The sequence below is a fragment of the Falco naumanni genome, chromosome 12, assembly GCF_017639655.2.
Source record: "Falco naumanni isolate bFalNau1 chromosome 12, bFalNau1.pat, whole genome shotgun sequence".
In the NCBI taxonomy this organism is placed as follows: domain Eukaryota; kingdom Metazoa; phylum Chordata; class Aves; order Falconiformes; family Falconidae; genus Falco; species Falco naumanni.
In genome coordinates, this window is record NC_054065.1 from 28,025,547 (window position 1) to 28,049,193 (window position 23,647).

The 23,647-nt window shown below is 54.6% G+C and overlaps 1 protein-coding gene across 1 annotated transcript in view; it reads right to left on the minus strand.

The window, feature by feature from the left end:
• Positions 1–16,362: 16,362 nt before the first annotated feature.
• Positions 16,363–23,647, minus strand: part of ITPKB (inositol-trisphosphate 3-kinase B) — a 70,399-nt gene continuing 63,114 nt past the window's right edge. The window contains exons 6-8 of the mRNA XM_040612217.1: positions 23,029–23,130; positions 21,519–21,590; positions 16,363–18,822 (exon numbers count right to left, since the gene is read on the minus strand). Coding sequence (XP_040468151.1) covers positions 18,607–18,822; positions 21,519–21,590; positions 23,029–23,130 — 390 coding nt within the window. The 3' untranslated portion in view covers positions 16,363–18,606. The remainder of the gene's footprint in view (positions 18,823–21,518; positions 21,591–23,028; positions 23,131–23,647) is intronic.

A 23,647-nucleotide genomic window follows, 5' to 3' on the forward strand; every position in this document is an offset into this window, starting at 1 on the left:
AGCAGCAGCGTGCGGTCAGGGTACGTTACCAGGCTCCAAAGCAAATCCGTGGCAGAACCACAGGAATAACTCAGGCTGTATTTCTCTTGCCTTGCACCCCAAGCAGTGGCTCACACTGCTATACCGACCAGCCAGAAACGTGTGTTTAGCAGCTACCCTGTACCCGAATGGGGGTGCTGAGCTCAGCTCTTTGGGCTCTACCACAGAAAGCAAAGGTCCATAACGTGGTGCAGACAGGAAAGCTGCTCATTCGTAATTTTAGAGGAAGACATGAAAAAACACCAGTTTTAGAGAAACGCCAGCCACACAACACAGGCAACAGCGAAGCGGGCTGCTTTGGAAGACGAGCACCAGTTGGTGCTGCTTCTTAACCCAGGGCTAGAAGAGGAAAAGCAGCGCAGTTGTTCTGCCGTGATGCCACGGCGCATCAAGGCTCAGTTACCTTGCCTTGCTGAGGAGAGGTTTGCAAGACAGCAGCACTTTGAAAACTCCTAGCAGGTCAGTGGCAGATGAGACCCAAGAGTCATCTAAAATCTGCTTTAAAGCCAAAGGATGAGCTCCTCAAGAGTACCGTTGCCACAGCAATCACCAAAAAGGTTTCTGCTCACAATGTCCAGCAATTTCAACTCTCTTTGACCGTTTCTACCAGAAGGACCAGTGAAGAGGGTGGCTGCTCAGTGACCTGTGCTGTAGTGCCTGCAGCTCTGTGGCTTGCAGGACTGTGCAGTTGTTACAGAACTGAGCTTCAGCATTTACTGCAAGACAGAGAAGCTCTTCTCCTTTATTTTCCACCTGGGAAAATAAGGGGTAAATGGGATCCTACCCAGCAGCAAACTAGGAATCAGTAGCACAGCTGGAAAACACCTTCACAAGCTGCTGTGATCAGTGGGAGCTCTTTTTTCTGAGGTTTTTCACTAGTTATTAACCACCCAAGCAACCTGCTAGCTCAGCTGCAGTGAGCATGGTGACCAAGAGCGATTGGTACCGCTCACATTTGCTGAAACAGAATGGCTGCTTCAAGTGCCAACTCCAAATGCTGCCTGAGCGTGGAGTTAGCTGGGCTTTTGCCCTGGGGGGGACGTGCAGGAAGGTCTGCAGACAGGGCTAGTGGGTGTCACTGGGCCGGCTGGCAGGGGTGTTGAAAAGACACCAGGCAAAGCCTTTGGGTGCAGCAGCTCTGACGCCGGAGCAGCCAGGCATGGCTGAGAACTACTTGTTCTAGTGCCCCTGCAGGTGGATTCACTTTTAGAGGATGGATTTAAACATTCAGTGGACAGGCAGTGCAGGCCGTCTGGGTCTGGGGAGGGTTAAACAAGGTGACATTTTCACTACGCATTTAACTGCCAAAAGCTGTATCCCCTGTGGGCAGCTGTCAGACCAGCAGCAGATGCCCCATCCTACAGACCCAACACCTGTAACAAAAGGTCCCCTGGAAACAAAAAGGAGGCAGGATTAGCTCTCACCAGCATCGTCAGGGTTTTGCTGGCCTTTCAGTGGTGTCAGGTGCTGCTTGTCCCTGTGCTCCAGTGAGGGCAGGGGAATTGCCTTAGTTGGGGAAGGGCTCATATGGAAATGCTGCCCCCCACCCCTCCCCCCCCCCCCGACTGTCATGGGTCTTCAGAGAGCATCGCTTCAGTTATGTGTGTATGCTGGCTGCATTTATTGCGTGAGGGAGTTTGGCACCAGGAGAGGTGCAGGATTTATAATTTACTTTCAGGTTTTGCTCTGTAGAAGTTTTTCTTCTTTTTGACCTACCAAACTGGTAAAGCCAAGAAAGCAGGCAAGGCACTGCTTTGGAGGCTCTGAAATCTGTCAAATGGACATCCCAGGACAGAAGACCTAATTTCTGCCTGTTGTAGGGATTTGCTTAATTGATATTAATTAGCACCAGGCAGATTCCCACTCTCTGCTTTAGGACAGGAGCAACTTTCTAGATTGGCCTTGCTGCCGGAGGGCAAGCACCAAATTGCATTTTCCCCAAAACCACCCTGCTGCAGTGATAACGATGACAAAATCCTCTGCATTTTCCAGTAGTCCTGTTTAAGACCAGCACCCTCAAGCTCCCCCCAGCCCGGGTGTGAACAGCAGCATGCTCCCAGGCAATGGCAAGCTCCTGAGCCTGGTTTCAGGTCTCCCTGTGGCAAGTAGCAGGGGAGCAATGTGCTGCAGTGAGCTCAGAGGCTGCGCCCCGCCACAGCGCATCTGGGGAAGCCAGAGGCGACAGGTGGGACTTCAGGCCTTAGTGGTCACAAGGCAGGTCTGCTCAGTCCCATCTTTAATATCACACCCCGCCCCACCATGACTTGGTTTTCCTCCTCTCGTAAGAGGTGGACAGGGACAGACCAGGCAAAGCCCATCCCCTTGAGGGTCTCCTGGGGAGCCTGTGGTGGGGAAGCTGCAGCAAGCTGGAGGTAGGTGCGTGGTGCCCGCAGTCACACACTACCGAGAAGAGCCATGCAGTGAAGACACAGGTATAAGTGCTAATCTGGAGCTTCTCCCCCCCCTCCACCCCCATCCCATCAGCAATGCTTTTCTTCCTCTTTAGGGCCAAATTAATCACCCAGTGTTTTTACACCTCCATCCAGAGCACCGCAGAGGGAGGCCACCTCCTCCGGGATGCCCACCAGCACCTGCCACGGCCCCCTGCACCGCTGCTGCAAACCAACCCCCCCTCCTCACCAGCACAGCTGCAGGTCACTGCCAGCAAACGCTTGATCTGGTCAAAGGCGCATGGCACCTGGCTATCTCCGTATCATCACCTGCTCCATACATATAGATGTTTTAGGTGCAAGCTGTACAGCTAAAGAGTGATAGCGGGTAATGAAGAATAAATGCAGTGCTTCACCCCCATCTGCCAACACCACGGTATTTTCTGCTGCTCTTCCCTGATTGTGAAAACCAGGTTTCTCAAAAAAAAAAAAAAAAAAAAAAAAAAGGGCTTTAATGGAATAGTTCCTTGGTACTTGAACCCAGCTAGGCTGAACAGCTGATTTACTACTCACTGGAATGCGATTCCAGGTAGGAACCAAACCAAATTTGTTTTTGAAATGTGGGGCTATTAGTAAACCAATTTCATTCTGGGTCAGCCCAAACATTTCAACACAGAGCACATTAACATTTTTTTTTTTCTAAATTTGTTGGTGTTGCCAAATCTGTCCTTACCATGGAAAAGGTGCTATGGCAGAGAGCCCCTGCCCTCCCAGCCCTTTCCCTGCCTGACCGTGCTTGCTGCAGGGGTCAGCATCCCTCTCGGCCGTGGCACAGGTGCCTGGCAGTCACAGCCAGGAAGGTCAGTGGGATTTTGAGCTGGCAAAGGCTCCAGCACACAGCCGTGCTGTAGGGAGTGTTAGACATGCGAGGTGCCTCCATCTGTGCCGCATCCTGTGCTTCCCGAGACGCAAAGCCACGCGTTCCTCCCTGCGTGCATTGACTGTCACACATTTTATTAGAGATCTTTCAGTTCTGCTGGAAATTGCCCCTTGTAGTCATCTGGCTGTGACGCAAGGGGTACTGCGCTGAGCTCCGTGGACAGGAGGCTGAAGAGTCACAGTCTCATCATTCTCCAGGGGGCTGTTTTATTCTACCCTTGTCTTGCCTTCTACTTGTTTTGGGATGACCCTGTGGTCTGCATACACGCACACACTCCAGCTGAGTGTGTTTTATTACTATTGAACATAAACTGCATCCTCGACAAGACACCACCAAGAGTTCATTGACATTTAAAGCCCAGACACAAGCAGAGCTATAAGCTTGGCTAGACCCGATATGCCTCCCTTTCAAAAGCAATGGCTTCTCCCACACGCTTGCTAACCATGGCATGATAACACCCCCCTGTATTTTCTAGCTGACTTCTTTTCATGCTCACACACACAATGCACTCTCAGGCAGTGCTGCAATTTATTTTCCAAACTGGCACTCGGCATTTCCATCCCCCGGTGGGACCAGTGTGCTGTAAAACCCCAGGTGGCAGTGGCACCAGCTGAACCAGGGTTCATAATAGTGAATCCCACAAGAGCCCACACCACCCACAAGCCATCCTTCCTTCTCTTGCCATCCATATGCATAACCAGAGCCAGGCTAAAATTCAGTCAGGCTTTTCTTGCACGCACCCACTGGCCAGAGGAATGCAACACACACACACCCGCACCAGAATGGTGTGCTGGGATGAGAAGGCTTCACATAGACTCCAGGACCAGCAAGGTGAGAGGTGAGAGTACCTCAATCCATCTTCCAGCTCAAAGGCAGGACAAAAGGAATGGCAGATGCGGGCTTGGGCTCAAAACAAGGGCTCACCTCCACCAGCACAGCCAGGAGGCGATGGCAGCGCTTCCCCAAAAACACCCAGCAAGCAATCCCAGCCCAACAAGCACCCCCCTTTCCACCCACCACACGTATGCAGCTCTGGGAAGGGGATAAGTTGTCTGTCACTGGCTCAAGTCCATGTTTTCCTTTGTTTTGGCCATGCTTGGGTGTATCAGGTTTTCCCACCCTGGGAAGGAGGGAATGAGTGCATACCATCGGGGTGCAAGTGACACAAGTGGGCAAGCCCACCTTTCATCTTCATGCTGGAGCCCAAACGGAGGGGTTACGGGGGACCGTTTGTATGCCCATTTACATCACCAAGTACTGGATTGTGACTTGCTGTGTTTTGATACTGTGGATTATTTTTTTTTTAGTTAAATATATTCTATTGCTGAACAGCTGGAAATAAATGCAGAGTCTCTTTATGTGGCCTGGAGAAACCCCATCAGCCCTGGATCAAAATCTGCCTTCCTCCTCCTACCAACTGAGTGGTGGAGCCCATCCAGCAGACACCAGTCCACACCTGAGGAGAAGAGGCAGGGGGCCAGGGCATTCACAGCTTCCTTCAGGAATTAAGGACCCAGAGCTTTCCAGGCGAGCAGGGGGCTGGTAAGGACCCTTGCCTGCACCTCTGAAGTGGAGACAAGGCAGGGGAAAAGCCACCCTGCCACCCCCCTCTGCACACACCTGCCAGAAATCCTTCTCTCCTGGGTTTTCTTTGCAGTTTTAACACTTTAAAATGACTCCAGGCACATTATCCCTGCTCCCCCTGCAAGAGCAGCCCCCCGTGCTGCCAGGGCTCGGCCACGCGTGCCAGAGCGGAGCAGACCTTGGTGGGTGGCAGGGCCATCACAGGGGAGCTTTGCTATCGAAGGCAGCACTGCTGCAAGGGCTGCCAGCCCCTCAGAACACATCGCACATTTTGACTAGCCATACTTCATGCTCCCTGCTCCTCCTGCCACCTGCAACACCCCAAAGCCCCGCTGCCTCCCCAAAGCTGCTGTAGGTGGGGAAATGCATGGGAGATCCCAGATGGATCTGTCAGGGCTTCTCTTGGTCATTTTGGAGACAAGCAGGAGTAAAGTGTCTAAGCAATTGTTCATTCATACAGACACCCACAACCTAGTAGTTTTGACCCCAAACACTGGCACACAGGTAGTTCCCAGGCTGCCAAGCTTCCCCTGGCCCTGTCTGGATGACTCACCTCTGCAGGAAGCTCCTTGCAAACACAGGTAGCTTGTCCAACACCAACTGTCCTTGGGCCAGAGACCTCACACTCTCTGTCAGGGCCCCTCAAAAAAAGCAAAGGCTGCAGTTATCACCCCATTCCCAGCGCAGGCAGTGCTCACAGAGGACAGGTTTCAGCCAGCCCTGGGTGCCCCGCAGCCCTGCTGGGAAAGGGCCAGCCTCCTGCTCCATCCAAACCCCAGATCCCTGGAGGTCTGCAACACTGCCACAGGTGACGGCAGCTGCAGGGAATAAGCCTTAAGCACAGTTCTGTGCGATGGGACTGCACAGACCCTCACACACGCTGCAGCCCAGGACTCCATGCGTCAGCGGGGCTGGTGTCCTCCCTGCTGGGGAGGGGGAAGGGGGCACAGGGCTTGGTGGCATCTGCCACCCACCCAGAGCAGGTACAGGGCTGGCCTCCCAGCCTTTCCAACAGGCAGGTAGGGATGAATAGGGAGCCCAGCAGTGCTGAAGGAGGAGATGGAAGGTGCCTGGGGTGAAATGCAACTATGGCTGTGATATTCACCCTCCACAGCCCCAAATGAAAGGGCAGGTGTTTGCCGGCAGAGCTGGAGAGACTGAAGTGTGCTCATCCCCTTCTCCAAATCGCCAGAGCAGTGCAATGCCCCTCGCACAGGCTCACACAGGAGGAGCAGCAAGACAGAAGCCAAGCATGGCCCCGGAGAAGCAGGAGAGGGCACCCACGCAGTGAGGCTGAGGCTGTCACCATTGGGAAAGTGACAGCATGGATCCCACCCCATCCGCCCTCACAGACCATCAGTAACCCAGGCTCAGCGAGGGACACCCACAGCTGACACCCCACCGCTGGGCAGCAGGGCCAGCCCCGCACCGCTTGTCTTGAATGGGAAAAGGGAAGGGGGGAAGGATGCAGCTGCAGCAAGAGCATCAGAGGCAGGGAGCAAGGACCAGCCCTGGCACCGGAGCAGTGCAGAGTGAACCCTGCCCAGCTGCAGGGCACGGTGAACCGGGCAGCAGGTCCAGCCTGGGGGCCTTCAGTGGCACTCAGGGGGCCAAACTCAGATTTGGTGCAAGACCAGTGAGAAGGCTCTTTGTGCACTCCATGGCCTTGAGGGATCTGGTGGGCGAGGCAGAAAGCTCCGTTTCACTTGCCACATCTTTCTGTTTAGGTTTTGCCCCTCAGCACATGACGCACATTGGGATGAAAACTGATCTGTAATATTATGATACTATTAATACACCCATGCAGACACACCATCACATGGCAAATCCACTAGAGAGATCTGGGATAATTATCTTGAAAAGACTTCTTTAAAGCCTTGCTAATGCAACCATTTCAGCAGGGGAAGGGGGGGGGGGGAAATAATCACGCAAATGGAAAGTCAAAAACTGGAGCTTAGTGAAGACAGTTAAGCCACGGGGAAAACCTCCCTGCCTTACCCTTGTCTGAGCACCATCATGAGACCAGGCCTTTCCCCCACCTGGAGGAACAATTGTCTCCAGCAGTTTTTCAGCCCTGTGGGCTACTAACACTCTTGTCTTATAACAAGGTTATATATAACATCCTTGTCAGGGAGCACCCTGGCTTCAGCAGGCAGAAACCCAGGAGGTTTTCAGGGGATTAAGAGGCAGAGAGGAACGAGGTGATGAGTACAGCCTGTGACTTCTGCCAGCTCCTTAAACAAGCACCAGCTCTGCTGGAGCAGGCACCAAATCCCCATTCCGAGAGCAGCCTTGAAGCCAGACAGCACCACCAGCCAGAAACACAGGGACAGGGTGACCAGCAGGTTCCTGGGCTACTTACCCCATAATATGTTTGCCCTTGCCAGGAAACAGCAGCCAACAAACCTCCAGGCCTTGCAGAACTAGAAGCACCCAATGCAGCCCCGCTCTTCTCCAGCATCCCACGGGCATGCAGAGACCAAACCAGAGCTCCTCAGACCCCCAAGCCCCAGCACACAGCCAGAGCCCACAGCTGCCCTGCCCCAAGCCCCACACCACATCCCTGGGCAGGCCCCCCACACCATGCAGCCCCAGGGGGGCACATGGCCATCACAGATATCTCATACTGACTCCCCCTGCCCCCCAACCCAAGAGCAAAGCCTGCCCAGACACCCCCACAGCACAGCTGCAGCTCTAACTGTACCCCCTCTATGTACCCACTCAGCACACAACAATGGGGCCAAGGAAACCCCCTTCCCAGCAACCACCACACAACAGAGAAAAATTCCCCTCCCATTGCACATGCAACCGCTCCAAGCTGGGCTTGTTCCACCTCCCCAGGAACACAGCCCCCCTCCCCAAACCAAGCTCACCTTCACAGGGCTACCACACACCACCAGGACACAGCCACCCCTGCAGCAACTCTTGCTGGAAGCCACACAGGACCACAACACCCTCACACTGAAAGAGGGCAGCTGAGCCTTTATAGGTGACCCGGAGCAATCAGTGTAACCAGGTGTGCTTTGCACGAGGCCATCTGGGAGATTTCAGGCTGCTGCCTGCTGTTACACCTGTGGGGCAAAAAGCCTCTCGGGCAGGAGGGCTGCGGTCAGTCCCGGCGTGCAGCTGGCTGTGCAGGCAGCTCTCGCTGGCGGCAATGCAGAGACATGGAAATACATCACCTGGATATTGTATCATTTAGAGACGTATATTTAGAAAAAGCGTAATTTCAATTATATTCCGTTCAAACTAGCCAGAGTGACCATTTGAAAAGAGAACATCCATGCAAAGGAGAATTATTGCAAGGTGTACGTGTACTAGTTCAATATCTTCAGGCCATGCAGTCCAAATATACGTTCAGGTCTGAATGCAGCTATGAGAAGGTAGCACCTGATCCTAGGAGCTAATATTACAATTATAGGCTACTTCAGAGCTTGTTTGCAAAGGCAAATCACAGCCCTGTGGAAGAGGACGTGAGCTGCAAGCTTAGAGGTGGGGACACTCGTGTCTGGAGCGCATTAACTGTGTCCCCAGAGGAAACAAAGATGTGGCAGCCAGAGCATCCGTGCACTAAAAAATGGCATCACGTCCCACGTCCCTAAGTAACTCTGGACTAAGGCTTGTGTTGAGACACTTGTTCAGTCCGCTCCCCTTTCCTGCTCAGTCCTGTCTGCAGATGTGGGCAAGGTGGGGGAACAAAACTGTCCCCAGGCTGAACCCTCTGGGGAAAGCCGGAATGCTACCCCCCACAGCAGGATCCCGCAGCAGCACTGGTGGCCTCAGCGTGGGGACCTTGGCTGGGGCGGTGGCAGCGGCTGGTTGACACGGGGCAGCTGCCGTCGTGGGGAGGTTTGCTGCCTGCAGTGGCTTCTGTGGTCCCCTTCATGTGCATGCAAACACACAGAAGCACCAAGACGGGCTGGCTCTTTTTTGCCACCAGATGTTATTTCAAATATTAATATTTTAAACCACCGGGTGTTTATGTGCCAGGAGGGATGCAGCCAGCCTGGCTTTGCTGGCTGCCCCTCCAAGGTGCCTGTGTCACTCTGAGACCGTAAGACACTTAGTGCTGGAGACATGCCTTCCACCAAGATCTTACCAGCTTGAAATTTGGGCTCAGTGGGGCTCGGCGTGGAAGTGCCTTGCTCACACTTGTGCCAGGTGTGATGCTCCCCCTGCTCATGCCTGGGCACAAGGCTGTGTGGGGCCATGCCACCCGTCTGGAGCCTGGAGCCGTCCCGGGGTGCAGGTGCAATGCTGCTGGGTGCTGATGCACCTTCAGCTGCCTCCAGCCCCGCCAAGCCGCTCCGGCTCAGGACAACGCGGAATTAAAAGCTAAGGCTGACTCCAAGGCCCCTTCTGTTTCTTCCCCAAATGGAAAAGGTTCATTCTAGGAAACTAATTTCCTGGAGGTCTAATTTTAGAAAAAGGCTGTTTCTGCTGGCCCTGGCTGCTGTGCCTCACTGCCTTGCCCAGCCTGCCCCCCTTGCTCCCCTCTCCCCGCTCCCAAACCCACCAGGACAGGTTACCACAGCAGGTGTGGGCTCGTGGGTAGTGAGCGCAAATGGGCATGTCACTGCTAGTGACGTGAAAAAAGGTTTGCAGGTTTCTAAGAGATGAGCCTTGGTTTCAGGCCAGCCAGATGAATGCCAAATTCCAGGCTTAAATTCTGTTTATCCAGAGGCCTGCCCAGTGCTGAGCAGCAGCCTGGGCAGAGCAGGGGACAGGAGCCAGCAGGGACAGCCACTGTCCCTGCAGAGACATCGTGCAAGTGCCCTGGCAGGCTCCCATGCAGCACACCGTAACCTGCCCTGCCAAAACCTCTGCCTGCCCCCCATGCACCTGCTGGCCTCCCCACAAGGACAAGGCTGTTCCTGTGGCCGTGGGGCCGCACGGGCCATCCCCGCCAGGCAGGGCTCCTTTGCAGAAGACGATGAGAGAAGCAGCTGCTGTCACTGCCTGTCCCACCCGTGGCCAGCACAGCCCCAGGCACGCTTTGCTCTTGGGTGCAAAGGACAGGATGGCACCAACCTGCCCTGCGGGTGCTCGCTGTGCGGCAGCACCGTGGGCCAGACCACACCGGCACGCAATGCTCACGAGCCATCCTTTCCAGCCCTTAATGACCTCCCTGTAAGCCACGGAGACTGGGAGCCTCCCTGCAAAGCTGTGTCCCGTGGGAAAAGCAGTTGGGCACATGCAAGACGGTGCAGTCGCATCAGGGCACGTCTGAAGCATCTGCTTGGGGATGATGAATGGTGGGAGGAAGTATGTGGCGTCTTATACCCCATGAGATGAAGCGTGGTGGGGATGACATGTCCTCCAGCCCTGGAAGGGCTTTGCAGTGCCACCGCCCACAGGTCAGGGACAGGCTGTGGCAGTGGCTGAGCCTGTTTTCCCCACCAGTGCTTCCTGGCCGAGCCAGTGCTGTGCTGCGGGTGCCATTGCAGCAGTGGCACAGCTGTCCCCATGCATCCTTGCACAGCACCCTGCTCAAAATAACCACCCTGGGCATTGTGGTGGGGGCTTGGCTGCTGGATGCTTTCGGGTGGTGCAGGTTGGTTGCTGGAGGGGACAGGTAAGGTAAGGCTTTTTGTGACTTCATATGCACACTGCCTTTGGAGAAACGGCCTGGCTTTCCCCCACTTGTCCCAGGGACACAATGCATTTCAGCTCATGCCCTCATGCTGCCGTCTTCGGTGAGGCTTTTAATGCACCCAGCTGGCTGTGGGCAGTAGCAGCACACCAGTGGTGGGGCACCCAGTGCTGTGGGGCACTGAGTGCATTGCCCCTGCAAGAAAAAAGGGCTTGGGAGAGCCTGTGGCACTGGGGCCCATTGAAGGTGCCACAGCCCTGTGCTCGCATGTGACCCAAAAGATGCTTTTTAGGGGGTGAGCATTCCCGTGTGTTTGATTATGGTAGGGCTAAAATGAAGCCAAACCAGTGTAGTGGCATCCCTGGGACTGGGGAAACCCTGCTGCTGGTGGGGCCAAGGTGGCCAAGTCATGGGCGCAGGAGCACAGCTGAGAGGATGAGCCTCCTGCGGAGAGGCAGGCACCAGTGGGGATTTTGGGTGCACCAGTGGGGATTTTGGGTGCACTAGCCCCACATCCAGCTGGGAAGGGGGACGCAAGATAAAACCAAACCTGTAACTTGTGCATGCAAGGTGACCTTTTCCTATGAAGCACATCCAGCCACAGCAAGGCACGGATCTTCGCTCAGCAGCAAAACCCACTTTGTTTTCCAGAACTGCCACTGTTTTGCTGCGATTCAGTCCAAACAGAAATGATAGAGAGGGGTGGTTGACTGCAGCCTCTCGTCCCATCCCCTCGACCGCAAATAGCCCCCGCAGAGCCCTGCGTGCTTCGCCACTTCAGATCTTCGCCACATTTATACTGTGCCCAGCGGGTCACGTAGGGGAATGTCACAGGAGTCACCACAGCTCTGCAGGGCATGTGCCACCGAGGCCGGGGAGGTGGGACTGGAGATGGGAGTCACCCCTGGGCCTCCCCCACCTTCAAGATGCCCTGACTTGTCTCTCCCCACTGGGACTTGGCTTATCTCCACCGAGTGTTTCCCTCCAGCTCACAGCAAACCTCAGACCCAGCGCTGCCACCCACCCACTGTCCCCTACACCAGCCGCCCAGCCCAGCTGCGGGGCTGCTGGTGGGAGCCGAGCCAAGCCTTGCCCACAGCACCCAGGCAGCGTGGTGCCCCTCTCCACCCTCATGGATGTCACCCAGTCACAGGAAGTGTCCCTGCATCCTGCTGCTCCTCTGGGCAGCCAAGGAGGGAATTTTCCGGCGCAGATTTCCAGCAGAGCATGCAGGAGGATGCTGTACCTGCAAACCATCACGAGGGGCTGCCTGCCTTCGCATGGTGTTACCACCCTGCAGGGCCCATCCTGCAGATACTGCCTTCTCCCCTCGCTTTTTGGGGGGCATAAAAAGAGTGTGAATTTAGCACTAGCAAAAGGTACTGCATGGCCAGCGGGGAACGTTTTTTAGCCAGAGATCCTTTACAAAGGCGGGACCTTATCTGTGCACATCTATCTTGGTGCTACAGACTCCTGTTGCTTTTTCTTCTCACATTCCCTTATCTGAGCCAAACCCGGCTTCCGCAGGAGAAGTAGCTCTGTGTGTGTGTGTGTGTGTGTGTCCATCCCTGCAGGAGAAATCCATGGATTCCAGTCATGGAAAGCAGCATATAAAACATCTCAGAGCAAAAGCACCTTCTGACAGGGAGGTCAGTTGCTAGAAATGAAAGTATTTGCTTTTTGTTTTCTGGCTCTAGTCAGCTGTTTGAGTAAATAAGTTTGTGCCTGGATTTCCCTTTGTGCTTCTGTATCCAGGTGGCTTCAAATGTAAGAATTTTCCCGTTAGGGAAAGTGTGTTTGAGCACCCTGGCAATAGGCAATGGGGAGAGGAAGGAGCTTTTGCAGGACTAACGTTATTAGCGGCCCCAGCAGCAGAAGCCCCAGCCCCGAGCAGGTGGTGGGCTGGTGCAGGCAGTGGGCTGAGCTGATGGGGCCCAAGAGCTGCATCTTCTGCAGTTTCCTCCAGCGCTGTCCCGGGTGGGATTTACTGGGGAGCCTCCTCCACAGGCTTGTCTTCAAAGTGGCACCAGCAGCAGCTCTCCTGTGCTCTCTGGCTGCTTCAGGCTGGAAGCACAGTTTTTCTCCGGAGAGAAGCAGGAGCCATGTGAGACAGGTCCCCAAAAGATGTGGAGGGAGGTAGGGGTGGACAGAGAAAACCTGCCAGTATAAAAGCAACACTGGCCTCTCGAGCATTTCTCAGAGCAGCAGCCCCCCCCCCCCCCCCCCCCCCCCCCCCCCCCCCCCCGAAAGAGCAGCGCTTTCCTGCCAAGCTCCAATGCCTCTCTGGGGAGCATCTTGCTGTGGGTCAGGGCAGGGGATGGCAGACCCACGGCCCCAGTCCCACTATGGGGGTGGGTGACGTGCACTTGTGGGCATGACAGGGCTCATCCCTGGCCACCCAGGGTAGGCATCTCATGCTGCTGAGAGGAGCAGGGTGTGACCATTTCCATCCACTTAAAACCATGTGGGAAAAACACAAACCAAACTGACAGATGTGACCGTGGTGTCCTGCTTACCTTCCCTGTTTGCAGGGCTTTAAAAAATTGTAATTTTTCATTTCACAGTAACAAGAACAAATTTGTATTTTTTAAGGCCAGGGGAGAGAACAAAGTGCAGACCCAAAGGAGACCAGGGACTCAAAGTTGGAAAGCTGGCCCCTGGGGTGGCAGGGTGCTGGTCCCCAGGGTGGCAGGGTGCTGGTCCCCAGGGTAGCAGGGTGCTGGTCCCCAGGGTGGCAGGGTGCTTGCCCCCTGGGGGGCAGGGTGCTGGGGCTGGCTGCCCTCCCCGGACATGCACAGTGAGGGGGGATGTGTTTCCCCCAGTCTCTCCCTCCTAGAAACAGGAACCTACACCCAGAAACGGGATGCGGGCAGGAGGAAGCTCTTCGCCCACCAGAGATGCTCTGGAGTGGGGGGGGGGGGGGGCGGGTCTGGTATGGAGCCGCCGGGCGGGGAGGTGTTTCATTCATTTTAACGACCCCCTGGCTCTCGACATGAGCATCAACCAGGCGCCAAGTCCGAAAGCTGCCTGGGGGTGGGAGGCACGTCCCAACGCAGCGGCGGCCGGGGACCAGGCAGGGGCGGGGAGCGCCCCCCCCCCCCCGGCAGCCTGGGGAGCGCTGCCACCTGCCGGCCTGCGGGGGAAGCGCCGGGCGGCCCCAGCCGTGTCGGGGGCCCACTGCACCCCCCGAGCCCACTGCACACACACACACCCCGGATCCCACTGCACACCCCCCGGGACCGCCGCGATGGGCTCCCGGCAGCCTGAGCACAGCCCCATTTGGGGGTTACACCCCAACACGAGCCCTCCCGACACCTGGGGGGTGGGGGGCACAGCCAGCCTCCCCGGCAGGGCACCATGCACATGCATCACCTCCAAACCAGCAGGAGCCTGGAGCTGCCAGGCACATCCCCCCACACCAAAGCAAGCATCCCCAGGCTACTAAGCCCCCCCCACCCCCCAGATGCTCTTTGGCCATCGTGGCACGCCGTTGCAAAGCCACCCCTGCCATGGTGCCCCCACATTGCCCCCTGCCACGCACCCCTGGGGTAAGATGCAGAGGCAGGTGCTTTCCCACCCTGGCAGCTCCCCCTTGCCCCTGCTTACCTCCCCGCCCCCAGCACCCAGGGCAGAGCTGCGGTGGGCAGGGGGCCGGGGCCCTGGGCAAAAACCAAAGGGGCTCTTCTGAGCTGCTGGACACACCTCAGCTGAGGGCTCTCCAGGGGGAAAAGCCCATCACTGGCAGCACCAGCCCCAAAACTGCAGCATTTCATCACTCCACACCTCAGCTTAAGAAAACCTTCCTTGGCGCAGCCTGGCTTCCCTTTCCACCTCCCCACACCTTCATCTATGGCCAGCAGTAGTTCAGTAGCAATGACTTAAGTAATTTATTTAAGCACTTAAACCCCTCCGTTTGGGGTCTCATTGCTCAGGCAGTGCAACCTCTTCCAGCCCTTTCTATGTGCAAGGGGTCTGGCTATGGGGGTCCAGGCAGTAGCACTGCCCTGCATCATCCACGGCACGTGCAAAACGCCTCCTGAGGTGCTTCCCAGAGACCCCCAACCCCCACCAGCCTGTGCTGCTAACAACGCACAGGCCTCAGATCGCTATCAACCACCGCAGCAAAATCTTACGTTTTCAGAGTTTATGACTCCCAGCTCAGCCGCAGCACCCTCTTGTTTATGGGAGGTTCAGTCTTGCAAGTAGTACCTAACTAGATAATTAGGAAGAAAATTAGGTGCCCCTTCCCCACCTACAGCTTGAGCAGGCTGCTGGAGGTGCTGGGATGCTCTGTGCTGTACTGGTAGAAACCTCAGCAACATCTCAAAGTTTTTTTTTGTTGCATTAACGTAAGCGCTGGCCTCCCTTCTCTGTATTGTTTATTAATCATTTAGTTTATTAATCCCTGAAGTGACTGGGAGCCTGGGGCTTCGCTTTGGGGGTGCAGCAAAACCAGGTGGGGGGCAAGCGCGGTTCTTGCTGTGGTGTGTGCCGTGCTGTGCTGGCAGCCCCCTCTTGGCACGGAGCCTGCTCCTTCCCAACCCTGTGCATCAGCCTGGGGGTCAGCAGATGCCAGTGCTCAGTCATGAGGCATTTCTTTCCCTGACTTATTCCCTTCCTCTCTCCACCACCACGTCGTGGTGTTTCTTTAACTCTCAAGGATGGTTTTTTGCAGAACAAGGTTGAGGGTCTTACTCTTTACCTTCTGGTTTTGCATTTCAGGGTGCAGCTGGATAAGTTTGGGAGGCTTTTGCTTTCCTCCACAGGTAGGAAGAGTCGTCACCTACCGATGAAGCTCTTGGTGGCCCTCAAGCTGTAAGTAAAACATCAGCTGTCGGTAAGGATGCTGCAGTGGTGCACAAGCCAGCCAGATAGGAAACACGTACGCCTTCCTCACAGCCCACAAGGGGCTTGCCAGGTGCCCGTACTCCTACCTGTAATACCACCAGTTCCCTCTCGTACCAAGAGGTATCTTGTCTTTACCAAAGTCCACGCTGGGCTTCTCCTGCGGTTTGTTTCAGAGGCTCCATGGCAAGCGGCAGTGATGCTACAGGGACCGGTCCCCATGCTGGGCTGCTTCTGGGGGTTTGGGCATTAAATCTGAGTTTCCTACGGGGCACCCCACCTGCACCCCTCCGTCACGTCTGTCCCAGGACAGACTCCTGCTGCCCTGGGCTTGCAACGGAAACCAGGAGAGACTGGAGCTGCTTTCAGGCTCTACAACTTGACTTCTCCTTCAGTGCTAAACCAATCTGGAGGTTTTTTGGCAGCCTTTGGTCCCAAGCACTCCCTCTGGCGCTGCCCATGGTGTGGCTGAGAGGGAGAGGAGCAGGGGAAGTGTGTGGCTGTGCCAGGCAGCTCTGACGCCCCTGGGTGCATTGATATTCTTGAGCACAGAAATCACAGGGTGGCACTCGGGAAGTGCTCAACAGGAGCCAGAACACAGCGCCAGCGAAAAACACGAAAATTGAAAAAATTCCTGGTGTGGAGCTGCCTTTGGTGGGCTTTCCTGCAGAAGGGGGATGGAGGAACTCAGGCCTTTCCCAAGGGTGCCCCTCACCCAGCCTGGACCCCCCCCCCCAGCCCCCACTCTGCTCTCACCCTGCAAAGCCAGTGCCCGTTTGCCAGGATCTGTCCCCGGCACGGGATCTTTCCCTGCTCTTGCTTTTACGCAGCACTACTCCCGGCACATGCTGGGGTAGCCAAAGCTGGAGCCCGATTCCCCCCAAAATCATCACGGACATGAAAGCTGGCTCCTGCGTTGTTCTCAGGCTGCTGCAAGCTGCGCGAGGCGGACGCAGGCTGTACACCAGGTGAATGCTTCCCATATGCCTTTATTTGCAAAGTTACAGGATTTTTTTTACAGGCACGGTGCGTTGGTGTTTCAGACCGGTTCGTATTTTTTTTTCTGTATTACTCAATGACCGAGAGGGGTGGTGGGAGCAGGGAAAATCCCTCACAACAACCCTTCCAGCCTCCAGGAAGGCATGAGACATCTGAGAAGAACAATCTGCTTCTTTCGAAGCCACGAAGCAAGGAATCTGGTTTATAAACAGGCTTAAAAAATAATATACATACATAAGAGCAGTTCCAAGCTAAAGTACAGCGGTAAGTGGTACGTATCTATGCATATCTGTTCACACCCTTTCTCCAAAGCTGGAAAAGGGATGGTTTAAAAACTAAAAACACAGTTTAAAAAAAAAAAAAAAAAAAAAAAAGAGGGATTCCATGCATTAAGTTTTAGTGTTTTGTGCAATTAAAATGGAAGAAAATAAATATAACTTAAAAAAACCCCAACCTTTTCCATGACACTAATGGAACAGAGGCAAGTCTATAAGGCACTTCCACATGGGCTATTCTAGAAAGCCTGGCAAGGAGCTAAAACAGTGCAACCATTTACAATGGCGTCAGATGAACTAAGGACATCTGTCCGGTGAGATATTCACTGTGAAAAACCTTAGGAGACTTCAGTCCTCAGGAAAGAGGCTGGATGGTCCAATGGCCAACTCCTCCCCCTTATTGCTGCCAGGAGAAGACCTCCCCCACTGAGGCTGCTGGACCTACAACGATGGAGCACCGCTCCGGGGGAGCGAGATGAGATGGTGGGTTGGAGGACGGAGCAGGTGAGGGCTTCATGGATTCACAGCTGCCCAAGCTCCTGCACCGCCGCCTGCGCTGCACACTCCTGCCCTCAACATGGGGGACCCCCCGGCTTGCCCTGGCGCTTCCCTCGATGGCTGACCTTTAGCTCACCAGCTCTGCCTCCGGCAAGCGCTTAGTTCAAATGTTCCAGGAAGTTAAAAAATAGCCTCCGCCCTAAATAGGGAACGGGGTGTTTTTGCAGGAGCGGCCATCCACACAGCCCCAGCAGGCTGGGAAGCCGGCGTCGGAGAGCAGCAGCAGTCAGCCAGCTCTGAGGGGAAAAAAAGGAAAGGCCGGGGGGTGCCCAGCTTCAGCTTTGCTTTGCCAAAGACGAGCAACCCCAAGGGCTGCTCTGCTGCTGTAATCCTTTGCCTGCTGTTGATAAAAACCGCAGAGATGCTCCAGGTGGGAGGGTTGCCCGGGGCCGGCTGGGCATCAGTGGTGCTACCTCTACACACGTGCTCAGCTGCTGCTGAAAAAGACTGATCAACCCGGATGGCTACTTTAGGTCTCATAGTAGTCCCTTATAAGCTATTTTTCTCTCCCCCAACCCCGCCCAAAGTATTTACTCCCCATGGAGGGCTGGAGATGCCAGCGAAGGAGGGCTGGAAGCAGCTCCCAGCAGGGTAGCTTGGTCTCTAGAGAGGATCCTGAAGTGTTACACACTCCACCAGTGCACCCAGCGTGGGGGACGTGGGTGGGAAGCACCCAGCCATGGTAAATACCTGTGCCCAACCACATGGCCCTGCAAGCAGGAGGAAAACCCTTACCCTCCAGTGCCACCCGAAAATAACTGCGCAACCTCTACAGGATGTCTTCAAGACAAAGAAACACCCCGATCTGCCCTTCTAGCATCTCTTAAGGACTCAGCACAGCCAGTTCCCTAGGCTGAAAGGTGCTGGCAAAGACAACTAAAGGGCTCCCACCCTGTACCCTTCGCTGTCTCCAGGCCTTGCTCATGCACCCTGGCTGCCAGAGGGTCCTGGGCAAGGCCACTGAGTGTTTTTGAGATGAAGCTACCAATCTCAGCACAGGGAGAGGGTCCTTCCTCTGCCATCCCTCTTAAAATCAGGCTGTGCAAGCAACAAAAGCAGATAGGCAAAGCATGCACTTGCCTAGGCAACCCCCCGGCTGCTCCCGGCCGGCACGGCCACGTGCTCCCACTGACTCTATGAAGCCAAGGTTTCAAGTTCAGCTTTTGTTCTGGCAGGTTAGCTCTCTATTTACAAGGAGAGGGGAAAAAAAAAAAAAACCAACAAACCAAGACAACCTAAAAAAAACCACAATAAAAACACATTAAATAGGGAGAGTATAGCTTTCAAATGGGAAGGGCCAGGGCTGGAAAGTGTCTTGTAGTGCAGTTCAGAAGAGTCAGTCAGGGGCAGGTTGAGGGTAGTGGCAGAGTCGGACGCGCGGCTTTAATGCAAGTCTTCGCTCTGGGACAGCTCTGTCAGGATCTGAATGAGGTTGTCCAGCCCCCAGAGGTAGCCGTCCTCTCTGTTCCCTTCCACCCAGGGCACGTTGTGCTGGAGAACTTGTCCCTCTGGCAGCGGGGTGGTTTTCCCGAAGTCGATCATCCAGACTTTGGCCTGTTCCTTCTTGTCGTGAATGAAGAGGAGGGAGCTCCCGATCACCTGCAGAGAGGAGAGACCAGTTAGTGGTGTTCCCATGGCTCATTCTCAGCAGCTCTGGGGCTTTCAGACACTTTATCTCAGGCTGCATTTGCAAGAGGTGACGCTGCGGTCTTGCACAAGCGAAAGCAAGCTCTGTGTGCTGCTGGCTGTGTTTGCACATGCAAATTAGGTATTGAGACAAGCTGATTTACTCATACAAATCCCAGCTCTTGGCAGAAGGAGAGGATCAGAGAAACATGGGCATGAAAGACAGAGATGTCATTTTGGAAACTGAGTCGAGGTCCCCGTGGAAGGAATGAGATGAATCGTCTCAGCCCTCAGATGGGGATTTTTTCCAAGGCCGGTTCTTTGTGACGAGCTTGTGCTACTCACACGCAGCAGCTATGCAGATGTCACCACAGGGATAGGTACATTCCAACTACAAGTTGCTTGCAATATGCTGTCTCTTCCCTGAAACGCTGCGCAATTGCACCCAGATTCCCCCCAGAAAATCCTCACAGCGCTCTGGGGAGGCAAGTTACAGAGGCGTGTGTACATGAATTTCCTTTCCCATCTGCTTTGAAGGGGTCTCTCATGTCCTGATCAGCCTTTGGGAAAATCCTGCAGCAAGTATTGGTCTGAACAAGCCTGGGGAAAGCCCACGGGTGCATTTGGGAAGGTGAAGCACATCAAACACCTCTGACAGTGGAATTCTCAAGGCCTGTTGCAGTGGGACAAGATCCCACAAGCCTGGTGCTCACCACCCATGGAGCAGAGAGATGCTCAGCAGATGGGTACTCCCAGCTCAGACCCCAGCCCATCCCAGTTCACAGCCCCATCCCAGCAGCAGCTCCGCCGTGGCTTCCCGGTGCTTGGGGAACACATATCGGTGTCAGGCCATTCATCATCGTGAACGATTCTGCTGAATCTGCTCCTCCAGTCAGAAGATTTTAGCAGACGGTACTACAGAAAAGCACCAATGGGCACGCTTCAGAGCTGGCCCAAATGATCATTGCTTTCCAAAGTCCGACGTGCATGAATTGGTGGATTATGAGCTCACTTGCCCTTGTATCACAAACAGGGACCTTGGTGACCAGAGCACAACAGCTGTTAGCGGACAGGACACAGCGTGCTGAGAGCCAGGAGCGCCCCACAAGCTGTGCCGGCACGTGGAGCACAGCTCCAGGGGCATCCTGCTGGTGTCAGCCTCCAAAACAGCAGCACTAGATGTTACTGGGGACTCCCACATCCACACTATCAGCAGGATTTAGTTTGAGGTTTGCCTTTAGATGAGGGTTTTGAATGGGAAGCACGTACTGTTTGCAAAAGCTATTATGAATTTACATTTTTGAGGAGACTTCCTCCTCCAGTGCATTGGGAAAATGTCCAAGGTCCAGAGATATGTGTTATTTCCCAGAAATGCTTATCTTTTAGCTCTTCTTCTAAGCTCTTAAAGCCCTCTCTTGGCCAGGATGGAGTGTTTTAGCTTGAAGAAAAAGCCTTTTGCTGACGTTCTTCGCTCGCCTGTCCTGGGTCGCCGAATTTTCCTGCAGCTCCTCGGAGGAGCCCTGCCCAGCGAGGGCCCCACAGAGGGACACGCCGAGCTTGGCAGACCTGCAGCTGCACTTGGTCTCGAAGTGGGATGGAAAGTCAAAGCTGCTGCTTTTTAATTTTTAAGGAGTGGAAACTCCTTTCAAAAACTCCTTGAAAGGCTGCTTTGTTTCTGTGTTTTCAAACAAAACCCTGGCACTTGGTTTCAGGGAGCATTTTGTTTCCCACATTGAGCTGACCTGAAACCGTCGGTTTCAGCATTTCCCTTCCAACCGCCTTACAGGCGCTGCCAGCGGGAGGCACGGCCCCCTCTGCCTCCGGCTCCTGGCAGGACCCCCGTGTGCAGCGGGGGCTGAAGTGGCTCACATGGCTCTGGCTGAGGGACAGTGGGCTCTTGGAGCTGGGGCTCCTGCTCCCTCTGAGCCGAGGGTTCCTACGAGGCTCTTTTGCCCACAGACAACAAATGCCAATACACGTGCTCTCATGTTTTGTTAGGTAGATGCAATAGCAAACACTCTTTGCCAACGCTAAATCAATAAAATGATTTCATTAAATTACGGAGCGTTCCAATTCCTGTTGAAACAGCTGAAAAATGTAGCGTTTCCTCTTTGTTTTCCCACCAGAACTGAATTTTCACTGTAGAAAATGTTGATTTCATGGACACTCATTTCTGGAGGGAAGCCCTTCCAAGGGAAGAGTCCTCAACGTGGTGCCCCAACCAGCTCAGCAAAGGCGGTTTTGGGATATCTGTAATTCATGGCTACATCGAAGCCTTGTTTGATCACAGGGAGCAACTGGCAGCCAAATGATACCCCATGTGCATTCAGACAGGCGCTTCTCTCCAGAAACCCACACTGTGCTGGTACACTAGGGATCTTCCCCAGTCATATAAACCCCTAAGCAGACTGAATTCCTCCTAGATCACTTTTAATCTGTATGAACATTGGTTTTCAGTATATCTGAGCCCATGTCAGATGCATGAACATTACTTCAGTCATCAGCTGTATTTCCACGAGTATTTGATAAACAGGTGTATAAAAATGTGAAAATAAACTCAAAATTGTAGAAATGTACAGCCTCTGACTTTGACTTCTCTTCTTTCTTTGGACAAGCTCAGATTAAACTGTTTGCATTTCCTTGCAGATTTATCTAAACACGAGTATTACCTCATGGCACTTGAAGAACGGGGATGTCTCCAGGGTTGCACGGATACCCTTCAACCGGTTAAGGTAACTGTTCTGGAATTACAAAAAAGACAAACAAACCCAAGCCGTCAGTGCTGCGGGGGGCGGGCAGGGAGGTCACCCCTCCCAGCACTGCATCCATGACACCATGTTTGTGTGGAGAGATGCTGAGGGTGTCCCTCGGCCACCCTGCTCTCAGCATCCTCCCACAGACATGTCCCCGGGAGAGTGTCCCCTCTTTTGGGATTCACTTATCCTTTTGGCCTCTACAGCATCCTGTGAGTTCCTGTGGCTTCCAAAACTTAGTAAGAACATTTGCTTTTGCTGAACCGGTGCTTTCTACAGACTTTCCCCACCGCATCCGTGGTGCTCCCATGGAGGGAACAGCTAATTCAGCGGCTGCTGCTGGGCACGTGCAGCCAAGCTGCTTTTTTCTCTCACCTGCACTCTTTCTAATAGGTCAACTCTTCATCTCATCACTTAGTTAAGCATTGTGAGACACTCCTGTAACTCTGTATCACCACTTCCGCAAAGCCGGTACCGTAGGTGGAAGGGCTTTCACACTAGTCAGCATGCAGGTCAAGACCCACGCGCCAGTTCGAGCATCCCTGCAAACTGCTGGAAGGCACTAAAGGTTCTCAGGGGCCCCTTTGGTAATCTGCACAGGAACACACACAGCAGGTATCTAGCCGCTACAACACACCTAAATTTTCACACTTTGACTGTGTGGGGAGATGAGGGGGGGGGGGTCACTGTATTGCAATGGTTTGGCCAAGAAGCCCTGTCCAGAGCCAGGGCATGATGGTGTGAGGGTGCTCAAAGATCTTTGGGGATAAAATGCAGCCAGGCGACTTCACTTTCAGATCCAGGAGTAATGCCTGGGCAACTCTTGTCCAAGTGAGCATGGCTGGTTTAAAGGAGACAGTGCCAAGGGCCACTCCAGCTGGAGCCCTGCGTTCGTAGGCTTCATGGAGTGAAGCTTAAAGCCGGACAATGGGAGCGTTTTTTCAAATAGGATATTTGACACAGCTGGTGTAAATTCTCCTGGCAACATAGAGAAACTTGGGAAATGCCAGCTGTGGCTTGCCCATGCGAAGGGTGCCTGGTGCAGGCAGGGGGATGCCCTGGCCACCCTTCCTGCGAGACTGAGCGCAGGGCAGCCCGCTCTGCCAGGACCGGAGCCCCCCACATCGCATACTGTGGGAAAGAGCAGCTCAGACGCTGCTGTCAGCCCCAGGGACGAGGGGGCAGAACACGGCTGTGCCTCTGCAGTGGGTTTTGGGGCCAACCCCTGAGCATCCTCATCAGACGTGGACCTGGCTCAAGCAGTGCTGCTGCAACAACCATGTCCTCTCCCAGCCCTCCACTGCTCTCCCCTTACCCCTGTGCCAGGACGAAGCTTCTCTTTGCCATTTTTAATGCTTTTTAAAGAGAGATTGCTCACGCTGCAGCCCCTCAAGAGCAGGGAGCCCCCCCGGCATCCCCCACTCACCAGAACGTTGCGGTTTCCTCTGGTGAACTCCCTGAAGGCCTCCATGACTTGTTCCTTTGTCCGTGTCTTCTTGAAGTCCCGGTTCACAGTGCCGTCCTCTTTCTTGAAAAGAAGGGAGAGCAGTGAGCGGGATGGGGAGGGAGGGAGCCAGGGCAGGACCAGTGTCTCAGCAGCCACGCATGCCCCTGAGCAGGATGCGACCAGCCTTTTTGGCAGCTAAAGGACTCGTCTATGGAGGAGGGGTGAGCAGGGGCAGCAGCTCTCTGCCTTGCACATCCCAAATCATCCTACAGCTCTGCTGCATTGCCCCCCAGTGCAAATGGCAAGTCTCCACCATCACGTGCTCGCCAAGGTCACTGGCAAGCTACCTGTCATGGACCTGGTGTTCGCTGTCAAGAGGCTGGAGACGACCCATTTCTGGCCACACTGTGCCCAAACGGCCTCCCATCGCTGCTGGGGCTGAGCACAGGCTGCACCCCTGCCTGGGTGGCACACTTGACCATAGCAGGTCAAAACTGAGTGTAGATGGAGACAGCATCTCAGGAACACACGAAAAAACCCTCTCCATGAGCCACTGCAGCAAGGAGATGAAGGCAAGGAGCAAGCCCCACAGCTGTCT